At 47.1% G+C, this 12,397-nt stretch overlaps 1 protein-coding gene across 1 annotated transcript in view; it reads right to left on the reverse strand.

The window, feature by feature from the left end:
- ANKRD31 (ankyrin repeat domain 31) overlaps positions 1–12,397 on the reverse strand; it is a 143,493-nt gene that overhangs the window by 86,539 nt on the left and 44,557 nt on the right. The window contains 1 exon segment of the mRNA XM_030566573.1: positions 2,779–2,923. Within this exon segment, the coding sequence (XP_030422433.1) occupies positions 2,779–2,923 (145 nt within the window).

Genomic DNA, 12,397 nt, shown 5'->3' on the forward strand with positions numbered 1-12,397 from the left:
CCTCTCTTCCCCCTCGCATGATCTACAGAGATCCCTTTGAAAGGGAAAACAGACTTTGGTCCAGCAAGAGACCAAATGGTGCCTATGGAGCTCTAAGAAGCAACAGAAACTGTGGGTATTCCACCTTCCTACCTCCCATACCGGCCTGTGATGAAAATAGTTCAGTAAGCCACCACACTGGGAAAGGGAGGTCAAACTGAGGGCCTCAGCGAGCTTTTGAGGCCACGATATCTGCCAGGAAGCGCGGGACCTACCAATACAGGCTCAGAGCTTTGTCACAGTGGATAGAAAGCTGGCTAGATTGTCAGGCTCAACTGGTAGTGATCAATGGCTTGATGTCTAGTTGGCAACTGGTATCAAGCGGAGTGCCCCAGGGGTTGGTCCTGGGGCTGGTTTTATTCAACATCTTTATTAATGATCTGGATGATGGGATTAATTGCACCCTCAGCAAGTTCATAGATGACAATAAGATGGGGGAAAAGATAGATATGCTGGAGGGTAGGGATAGGGTCCATAGTGACCTAGACAAATTGGAGGACTGGGCCAAAAGAAATCTAATGAGGTTCAAAAAGAACAAGTGCAGAGTCCTGCACTTAGGAAGGAAGAATCCCATGCACTGCTACAGGTTTGGGACCGACTGGCTAAGCAGCAGTTCTTCAGAAAAGGACCTGGAGATTACAGTGGATGAGAAGCTGGATATGAGTCAGCAGTGTGCCCTTGTTGCCAAGAAGGCCAACGGCATATTGGGCTGTATTAGTAGGAGCACTGCTAGCAGATCAAGGAAAGTGATTATTCCCCTCCATTCGGCCCTGGTGAGGCCACACCTGGAGTACTGCGTCCAGTTTTGGGCCCCCCACTACAGAAGCAATGTGGACAAATTGGAGAGAGTCCAGCAGAAGGCAACAAAAATGATTAGGGGGCTGGGGAACATGACTTATGAGGAGAGGCTGAGGGAACTGGGCTTATTTAGTCTACAGAAGAGAAGAGTGAGGGGTGATTTGATAGCCGCCTTCAACTAACTGAAGGGGGTTCCAAAGAGGATGGAGCTAGGCTGTTCTCAGTGGTGGTAGATGACAGAACAAGAAGCAATGGTCTCAAGTTGCAGTGGGGGTCTAGGTTGGATATTAGGAAACACTATTTCACTAGGAGTGTAGTGAAGCACTGGAATTGCTTACCCAGGGAGGTGGTGGAACCTCCATCCTTAGAGGTTTTTAAAGCCCAGCTTGACAAAACTGTGGCAAGGATGATTTAGTTGATGTTGGTCTTGCTTTGAGCAGGGGATGGGACTAGATGACCTTCTGAGGTCTCTTCCAACCCTAATATTCTATGATTCTACCTGTGGGGAAGGTAGCCGCGAACTCTGCCATCCCCGGAACTGACAGCCAAATGCGACCAGCCATCCTCATCACCAGTGAGGACAGGAAGAAGATCATCATGGTGGATGTCACAGTGCCCTTCGAAAACAGGATCCGAGCTTTCCATGACGCCTGATCTCAAAAGCTGGAGAAATACACTCCTCTGGCCGACGCCCTGAGAACTAGAGTCTATGAGGTCCAAACTCACACGCTGATCGTCAGAGTCCTGAGTGCACGGGACCCTGGTAACAAGTGAGTGCTGAGAGAATGTGGAGTCGGTTAACACTATGCGCGGCTGATGTGGCAATTTATGGTGTTGGACGTCATCAGGTGGTTGATGGACATCTACATAGAACATATCACCGGACATCGGCAATACCAGGAAGGATGAACTGGAGTGTCGATGAGAAGAACAGCTGGGAAAGTAACTCAAATACTTTCCTGATGAATTCTTTTTTTCTCTAAATGGACAACCTATTCTAAATTCTCAATTACGAGGGACAACTTTCATTCATTGATATATTTTGCTTTCCGCCATCAACTCTCTGTATAACTTTTTTCATGAGTAATGTATCCGAATGCACGGATGCTAAATATTTAAACTGTATTATTAAATTCATTCACCTAAATTGGGGTTATTGCTGATTATGCACTATATGTATCTTATGACTTTAAAAACAAACATTGTATTTGTGGATAATCTAAATACTATACCCAGCTGTACAGACACACTTTTCTCAGCCTATGCATTTTATAATTTTTTTAACATTAGCTTTAATAAAATTTTTAGTCTATATACTGTTCAAATAGACACAAATGATACACAACTAAGACATGCTCAGAGTTGATCACCTTATCGTTTTATTTCATCTCATGCATGCATGTTAATGAAGGCAACCAACAAGAGGAGTCTGCTCAAAGTCCGCCAGTACAGTGGCTCTCAACCAGGGATATCTTCCAGGGGGTACATCAACTCATCTAGATATTTGCCAAGTTTTACAACAGGCGACATAAAATGCACTAGCAATGTCATTACAAACTAAAATTTCATACAATGACTTGTTTATACTGATCTATATACTGTACACTGAAATGTAAGTACAATATTTATATTCCATTTGATTTATTTTATAATTATATGGTAAAAAAGAGAAAGTAAGCAATTTTTCAGTAATAATTTTGTATTTTTATGTCTGATTTTGTAAGCAAGTAGTTTTTAATTGAGATGAACCTTGGGGGTACACAAGACAAATCAACTCCTAAAAGGGATGCAGTAGTCTGGAAAGGTTGAGAACCACTGTGCTAGTATATCAAGTGAGCGAAGTCCATAGAAGTGTTGGCTATAAGTAAGGAAATGTGACAATGGGATTTCTGTTGTTCTCTATCTAATAGTAATGAATATGCCAGAATAGCTCATTCCTACCTGATGTTGAACCTCTTCTAGATTTAGTTATAGAACTTTCAAGCAGTTTCTTCATACGCTGGTCAGTAGCTTCATCAAAGGCACACTTTCCCGTCTCATTTTTGAATAACGGATCAGCTCCATACCAAAGCAGTAACTCTGCCACCTAGAGGTAAAACTTTTCAGATACTTTTTCTTCTAATATTTTATTTTCCACTCCTCTCTCCTCATATATTCTTCTCTGTGGTGTACACAGAAATACCTGCCACTAGTGTTAAAATGCCACTAGAGTTTTAAAATTCCCAGCAATGGAATTTACCAAGACCAGTTATTGCACCCCGAACATTCCTCTAAATACAAGTTTGTTCCAAAGCATTCCATTTATTTTTTTCATTTTCATTGCTTTAGTGAATAACCAGCTGACCTTCTAAAATCAAGGTCCAATAATAGAGCGTCTTGTTAACATGCTATTTCTTAAATTATTTTTAAAAGATTAATGTCATGATTAAGGCCATTGTAATTCTAATTTTACTTATTATCCAATAAGTGTGTGTAGAACAATTATTTTTAAGTATTAGAAAATTTGTAACTTAATGATTTCCTTTTTGGGACTTACTCCTCCCTCCCTCACTTCAGCACAATTGGGGTTTTGTTTCTCTCTCTCTCTGCATATCCAAGAGGCAGTTTAGTTCTTGGACTAGGTCTCACCCTCTTCTAGTCACTAGAAGAGCACTTCTTAAATTCACAGTTTGCAGGTAATTCTGTCACTGACCCAGTTCAATCTCTGCCTCCCCTGTTCACCTAATGGTGAAGGAGAATTTAGGGCTTGGCTACACTAGAGAGTTGCAGCGCTGGTGGTGGGTTTACAGCGCTGCAACTTACTCATCATCCACACTTGCAAGGCACATACAGCGCTGCATCTCCCTGGCTGCAGCGCTGGCTGTACTCCTGCTTTGCCTGGGGTATAACGATTGCAGCGCTGGTGATGCAGCGCTGCTCTGCCAGTGTGGCCACCAAAAGCACTGTAATTGGCCTCCAGAGGTATTCGGAGGTATCCCAGAATGCCTGTTCAGCCACTCTGCTCATCAGTTCGAACTCTACTGCCCTGGCCTCAGGTGACCCGCCCTTTAAATGCCCCAGGAATTTTAAAAATCCCCTTCCTGTTTGCTCAGCCAGGTGTGGAGTGCAATCAGTGAATCTTTCCAGGTGACCATGCCTCCACGCGCCAAACGAGCCCCAGCATGGAGCAATGGCGAGTTGCTGGACCTCATCAGTGTTTGGGGGGAGGAAGCTGTGCAGTCCCAGCTGCGCTCCAGCCGTAGGAATTATGATACCTATGGGCAGATATCAAGGGCTATGCTGGAAAGGGGCCATGACCGGGACACGCTGCAGTGCAGGGTTAAAGTGAAGGAGCTGTGGAGTGCCTATTGCAAAGCCCGTGAGGGAAACCGCTGCTCCGGCGCTGCCCCCACGACCTGCCGTTTTTACAAGGAGCTGGATGCGATACTTGGGGGTGACCCCACTGCCAATCCGACGACCACGATGGACACTTCAGAGCGGGGGGGGAGGATGGTGGAGAGGAGGGGGGGGGAAGGAAACCGAGACTGAGGGTACTGGGGTTGGGGGAGACACCCCGGAGTCCCAGAAGGCATGCAGCCAGGAGCTCTTCTCAAGCCAGGAGGAAGGTAGCCAGTTGCAGCATCTGGTACTTGGTGAAGGACAAGCAGAGGAGCGGGTTACCGGTAAGCGGCTTTTATTTTCAGGATGGAAATGTTTCAGGAAAGATGGGGGGGTTAGGGCTGCATGCATGCATGCCTAGATGTGGAATAGCCCATTGATGTGGTCTATCACGTCGTGGTAATCGGCCTTGGTAATCTCTTCAAAAGTTTCAGCCAGAGCGTGGGCAATGCGCTTGTGCAAGTTTATAGGGAGAGCCACTGTGGTCCTTGACCCAGTCAGGCTAACGCGTCCACGCCACTGTGCCGTGAGGGGTGGGAGGACCATTGCTGCACACAGACAAGCTGCACAGAGGCCAGGGAGGAATCCGCATTGCTGTAGAAGACCCTCCCGCTCTTCCCAGGTGACCCACAGCAGCGAGATATCTTCCAGGATTAACTCCTGTGGAAAATGTTGGGAGACTGTTCAGTGTAGACGCCCCCTGCAGCAGTTTGCTTTCCCCAACGCACAGAAACCCATGCACATCCCTGAAGTAATCAGTCCCCCTTACTCGCCATTTCGTGGCTCCTGTGGGTTAGGTGCGCTCTGTTTGGTATGGGAAAACTATGCTGAAGTGAAGACTGTTAACTCCTTCACTGTGTGGGAATAACTGTCTGGGTGAGATTATAAACAATGCTGCCTCTGTTAACTGTTGCCATTTTTGCCTTTTGAATAGTGTCCTGGACTACTCGACTGCCTGTATCATCGACTGCTCAGAGGCTACAAAACCTCAGGAAGAAGCCGCAAAAAAGCAAAGAAGACATGCTGAAAGCAGTTATGGATCACACTGCCAGAGAGAGTAAAAAACTACAGGACTGGAGGGAAAGGGAAAGCAGGATCCGCCAGAGAAACGCAGTGGCTAAAAATAAAAGCACAAAGCAGCTGATAAGCATCCTGGCGCGCCAAGAGGACTCTATCCAGTCACTCGTAGCCATGAAGGCAGAGCACTACCATGCCGGCCCCCCTGTCCCAAAGCTCTTTCCCTTGTGCCCCAATGTCAGCTCAAAACCCCCTTCCCCAGCATCTAGGTTCTTACCATCACCAGCTTCCCCCAACACCTGTACATTCACCAACTAGCCCTGAGAACTACGACCCTTACCCTCTGTACTCAACCCCCATCACCATACAGTATTTTCATCCTGAAGTGCAGCAGTCATTGCACAGTACTCCAGACAGGACATATTCAAACCTGCGAATGTGCAGTTCACCACCCCACCCCCCCTGCTCTTTTAGGTTCCCAAAATGTTGTGTATCTGTCAAGAAAGTTATTTTCTTTTCAATAAATGAATTCTTGGCTTTGAAAACAGTCTTTATTATTGCAGAAAGTCAAAGATACCGTAGCCCAGGAAAGAAACAGGCACTGCAAATCAGCTTAGGAAAAACAGATTCCTACTAACATTGTAACCACTGCACTTCACTCCCGTGTAAGGCACCAAACATTACTGTTGGTTTTCAGCCTCAAATTCCTCCCTCAACGCATCCCTAATCCTTGTAGCCCTGTGCTGGGCCTCTCTAGTAGCCCTGTCTCTGGCTGTGCAAATTCAGCCTCCAGGCGTTGAACCTCAGAGGTCCATTTCTGACTGAATGTTTCACCCTTCCCTTCACAAATATTATGGAGGGTACAGCACGTGGATATAACAGCAGGGATGCTGCTTTCCCCCAAGTCGAGCTTCCCATACAGAGATCGCCAGCGCCCTTTTAAACGGCCAAAAGCACACTCCACAGTCATTCGGCACCAGCTCAGCCTATAGTTGAACCGGTCCTTGCTGCTGTCAAGCTTCCCTGTATACGGTTTCATGAGCCAAGGCATTAACGGGTAAACGGGGTCTCCAAAGATCACAATGGGCATTTCGACATCCCCTACTGTGATCTTCCAGTCTGGGAAAAAAGTCCCTGCCTGCATCTTCCTGAACAGGCCACTGTTCCGAAAGATGCGTGCATCATGCACCTTTCCAGGCCAGCCTGTGTTAATGTCAATGAAACGCCCATGGTGATCCACAAGCACCTGGAGAACCATAGAGAAATACCGCTTCCGATTAATGTACTCGGATGCTAGGTGGGGGTGGTGCTAGAATAGGAATATGCGTCTCATCTATCGCCCCTCCACAGTTAGGGAAACCCATTTGTGCAAAGCCATCCACAATGTCCTGCACATTCCCCAGAGTCATGGTTCTTCTTAGCAGGATGCGATTAATGGCTCTGCAAACTTGCATCAAAACGACTCCAACAGTCGACTTTCCCACTCCAAACTGGTTGGCGACCGATCAGTAGCTGTCTGGAGTTGCCAGCTTCCAGACTGCAATAGCCACTCGCTTCTCCACTGGCAGGGCAGCTCTCAATCTCGTGTCCTTGCGCCGCAGGGTGGGGGCGAGCTCAGCACACAGTCCCATGAAAGTGGCTTTTCTCATCCGAAAGTTCTGCAGCCACTGCTCGTCATCCCAGACTTCCATGACGATGTGATCCCACCACTCAGTGCTTGTTTCCCAAGCCCAAAAGCGGCGTTCCATGGTGCTGAGCATTTCCGTGAATGCCACAAGCAATTTAGTGTCATACGCGTCAGGTGACTCAATATCATCGTCGGACTCCTCACTGTCACTTTGGAGCTGAAGGAATCGCTCAACTGCCAAACATGATGTGCTGGCAAGACTCATCAGCAAAGTCCTCAGCAGCTCAGGCTCCATTTCCCACAGAAATCGCGCTGCACAGAAACCGTTGGGAGAGTCACAATGGCGCCAAACGTGGATGGAAAAACAGTGATTGCTGGGATGTGAAGCGATGCATCATGGGGCATTGGGACAGGAAGCAGAATGACCCACACCCTTCTGTCCCCTTCCCACAACCCACGGCGCCAAAATGGGATGAGGTGCTCTGTGGGATAGCTGCCCATAATGCACCACTCCCAACAGCGCTGCAAATGCTGCAAATGTGGCCACACTGCAGCGCTGGTAGCTGTCAGTGTGGCCACACTGCAGCGCTTTCCCTACACAGCTGTACGAAGACAGTTGTAACTTCCAGCGCTGCACACCTGCAAATGTAGCCATACCCTAAGTTAAAGGAGCACTCAATCTGCAGTGAAACCCTCTCTAAAGCCACACATTAGGGAAATGCTGCCAAAGATGCTGTCAACCTGCAGACCCTCACTCAGCCAGAAACACTGAGAATTCTTAGGCTTTGTCTACACTGGCAAGTGAAAGACAAAACTTTTGTTGTTCAGAGGTGTTAAAAAAAACCCTAAAAAGACAAAAGTTTTGCTGACAACAAGCGCTGGTGGCACTCTCCTGCCAACAACACTAACCTGGCTCATTGGGGGTCGAAGTTTTTTGTCAGCAGGAAAGCGCTCTCCTGATGACAAACAGCGGCTACATTGTGCGCCTTTTAGCAGCACGGTTGTAGCGGCACAGCTGAGTCGCTAAAAGGTGCATAGTGCAGACATAGCCTTACTAACCCAGTGTTAGTTGGGACTTCTATCCACATAATGTACTTATACCATTCTCATTAGTGTATTATCCAAGGTCCTCACAATCTTTACTATAGTCTTCCTCACCACATTCCTGTGGGGTAGGAAAGTATCCCCATTTTACAGATAGGAAACTGAGGCAAAGAGAAACTAAATGACTTACCCGAGATCACACAGGAAGCTTATGGAAGGGCAGAAAATTTAACCTGTGTTTCGCAGGTCCCAGATGAACACCCTAATTATGGGATCAGTGACTGACCTTGAGAAAGCAGGTCAATTTTCTTCTGCATTTGGAGAGCTAGAGAAGATTTTAGGGACAGAACTTGCTACTGCCCACCAAAAAAGCTAAAATCCTAAGATGAATAAGGGTTAGGCAGGAGCAATAAATTGCTCTCTGGGCAATGCTGGAGACAGACGTTCTGGCAGGTGGTGGAACAAGTATGGCTTAGACTTGGTCTACACTACAGAGTTAGGTCGACATAAGGCAGCTTATGTCAACCTAACTATGTCAGTGTCTACACTACAGCGTTGCTCCCGCCAAGGTAAATGCCCTACTACACAGACATAGTAACTCCACCTCTATGAGAGCCATAAGGCTTATGTCGGTGTAGGAGAGTTGTGAGCTGTGAAATTGACAAGAAAGATGGCTCCTAGCTCCCCAGTCAGGCTCCTGCCAGGTCTCTGCTCCCCACTAGGAACCATGCCGCTGGGGTCCCAGCTTCCCACCAGGAACATGGCAGCTGGATTTGAGGCAGCAAGAAGGGAGGCAAGAAGCCCTGGGTGGCTTTCTCCCTGCTGCTGGCTGGAAGCGGATAGGCAAGAAGCCCATGGGGCAACTGGGCTCCTAGAGGGGTGTGGACCTGAGTGGAGCTGAAAGCCCTGGCTCTCAGCCCCCAACACTGCTCCTCTTCAGTCAGTGGAAGTGCTCGTGGTGAGGACACGCACCACTGACAGAAGGAGTAATTACTGCGGTGGCTGTTAGTCAACCTAACATAGGTTGACATAAGATTAGGGCCGGCTCCAGGCACCAGTGAAGGAAACACGTGCCTGGGGCGGCCAATGGAAAGGGGCAGCATTTCCGTCCGTGATTAGGGCAGCACGTCCGGGTCTTTGGCCACAGTGCTTCGGCGGCAGCTCAGTCGGGGATTTTTTTCCCATTTGTTGCTTGGGGCAGCAAAAGCGCTGAAGCCAGCCCTGTGTAAGATTGTAGTATAGACATGCCCTTAGTCCCAGAGCTCCTGCGCAAATCTGAACTGTGTATGTTCTGTATGTTCAGAGAGAGAGGCAAAGCCCACTAATGCCAGACTGGAAGAGAGGTCAGAATCCAGAAATGTGTTATGAAACTAGAGCATAGATACTAACAGAGCCCAATAAATCCACTCTAACATTGACTATTCAGTTGACTTACTGCTTAAGACCATAGGAGTAGATTATAACAAGAAGGGCCAGTTTTCATAATTGTGCATGCAAAAGTGCACACAACTAATTTGCATGCACAGCTGTAGAATTTACACACAAACCACACACACATTTATGAAAATGTGGCAATAAAGTAATTAAAACTCAAATGACTCACCCTGTTAACATAATGCCTGCATAGGCATGTGTACTGTCACTAATACTGAAATCGTTCTTGGTCAATGAGGAGGAAGGAAATAAAGATTATGAGTGACCAAAGAGGTCAAAGGGAAAGGCCAGAGTAAGTGGAGGAGATAACATAGCAGGAGAAACTGCATCCATAAGTTTTAAACTTGAGCTCCAGAAGCCATTTGTTATGCACATGGGGGAAAAATAGAAAAAAATATTGGTGTCAGTCCAGATCAGAACCCTGATCTACTTTCAGTCCAATATTTTGTCTCCAACAGCAGTCTCATACTTCAAAAGACAGTACAAAAACCATATTCAATTGTGCAATAATGTGTTTTGATGTCCTCAGACAACGTGAAGCATGAGACTACAAAAACCTGTAGGAGAGCACTTCAATATCCCTGGCCACACTATAGCAGACCTTAAGGTGGCCATCCTGCAGCAAAAAATCTTCAGGACCAGACTTCAAAGAGAAACTGCTGAGCTTCAGTTCATCTGCAAATTTGACACCATCAGCTCAGGACTGAACAAAGACTGTGAATGGCTTGCCAACTACAGAACCAGTTTCTCCTCTCTTGGTTTTCACACCTCAACTGCTAGAACAGGGCCTCATCCTCCCTGATTGAACTGACCTCGTTATCTCTAGCTTGCTTGCTAGCATATATATACCTGCCCCTGGAAATTTCCACCACTTGCATCTGAGGAAGTGGGTATTCACCCACGAAAGCTCATGCTCCAAAAGTCTGTTAGTCTATAAGGTGCCACAGGATTCTTTGCTGCTTTTACAGATCCAGACTAACACGGCTACCCCTCTGATACTTGACACCATGCAAGGCACGGCATTTAGCCGTATGGACTGGAAATCCATCAACCTCATGAAGAAACTTGCACAAATACGGACAGATATCATCTTCCTTTCCAAATGCAAACGGATGGACATCATACCAAATGGACTAAAGGTAAAAAATCCACTACTATCTACATACTACACAGACCACAGTGACAGATTATGCCATACTCTATCAAAAAAACTGAGGAACCACCTGATCAGCATCCTATACAGCAAACAGGAAAACATCAAAAAAGAGCTCTCCAACCTGGAGACTCTCATTAATAACCAAACTTATATACAAACGGACTTCACTAGAATAAGACAGGAGATCTACATTACTCACTTCACCTCTCTACAAAGGAAAAAGGACTGTAAGCTGTCTAAACTCCTACCTGCCACATGGGGCCACAACCCTGGTACTCCTAACCCACCCAGCAATATTGTCAATCTATCCAACTACACACTCAGCCCAGAAGAAAAGTCTGTCCTATCTCGGGGACTCTCTTTCTGCCCTGCCACCCCCACCAACATGATACAGTTCTGTGGCGGTCTGGAAGCCTACTTTCGCCGTCTCCGACTCAAAGAATACTTCCAGAACAACACTGAACAGTGCACTGATACATAGGTGCCCTCCCACCAACAGCACAAGAAGAAGAACTCCACATGGACTCCTCCTGAGGGTCGAAATGACAGTCTGGACCTATACATTGAATGCTTCCGCCGCCATGCACAGGCAGAAATCGTGGAACAACAACATCGCTTGCCTCACAACCTAAGTCGTGCAGAACACAATGCCATCCACAGCCTCAGAAACCACCCTGACATTATCATCAAAGAGGCTGATAAAGGAGGTGCCGTTGTCATCATGAACAGGTCTGACTACCAAAAGGAGGCCGCCAGACAACTCTCCAATACCAAATTCTACAGGCCACTTCCCTCAGATCCCACTGAGGAATACACTGAGAAACTACAGCATCTACTCAGGACACTCCCTACACTAACCCCAGAAGAAATCAACATACTCCTAGAGCCCCGACCAGGGTTATTCTATTTTTCTCACTGAAGGACTGTCTGGATATATGGACTCTCTACTCAGACCCTATGCCACCAGCACTCCCAGCTATCTCCGTGACACCACTGATTTCCTGAGGAAACTACAATGCATTGGTCACCTCCCAGAAAACACCATCCTAGCCACCATGGATGTAGAGGCTCTCTACACAAACATCCCACACAAAGATGGAATACAAGCTGTCAGGAACACTATCCCTGATGATGCCACAGCACAACTGGCTGCTGAGCTCTGTGCCTTTATACTTACACACAACTATTTCAAATTTGATGACAATATATATCTCCAGATCAGTGGCACTGCTATGGGCACCCGCATAGCCCCACAATATGCCAATATCTTTATGGCCGACCTGGAACAACGCTTCCTCAGCTCTCGTCCACTCACGCCCCTTCTCTACCTACGCTACATTGATGACATCTTCATCATCTGGACCCATGGGAAGGAAAGTCTGGAAAAATTCCACCACGATTTCAACAGCTTCCACCCCACCATCAACCTCAGCCTGGACCAATCTACACGGGAGGTCCACTTTCTTGACACCACAGTGCAAATAAGTGATGGTCACATTAACACCACCCTATATCGAAAACCTACCGACCGCTATGCCTACCTTCATGCCTCCAGCTTCCATCCCGGACACATCACACGGTCCATTGTCTAGAGCCAAGCACTGAGGTACAACCGCATCTGCTCTAACCCCTCAGACAGAGACCAACACCTACAAAATCTCCACCAAGCATTCTCAAAACTACAATACCCGCACGAGGAAATAAGGAAACAGATCAACAGAGCCAGACGTGTACCCAGAAGCCTCCTACTGCAAGACAAACCCAAGAAAGAAACCAACAGGACTCCACTGGCCATCACATACAGCCCCCAGCTAAAACCCCTCCAACGCATCATCAAGGATCTACAACCCATCCTGGACAATGATCCCACACTTTCACAGGCCTTGGGTGGCAGGCCAGTCCTT

The sequence above is a fragment of the Gopherus evgoodei genome, chromosome 6, assembly GCF_007399415.2.
Source record: "Gopherus evgoodei ecotype Sinaloan lineage chromosome 6, rGopEvg1_v1.p, whole genome shotgun sequence".
Taxonomy (NCBI): Eukaryota; Metazoa; Chordata; order Testudines; family Testudinidae; genus Gopherus; species Gopherus evgoodei.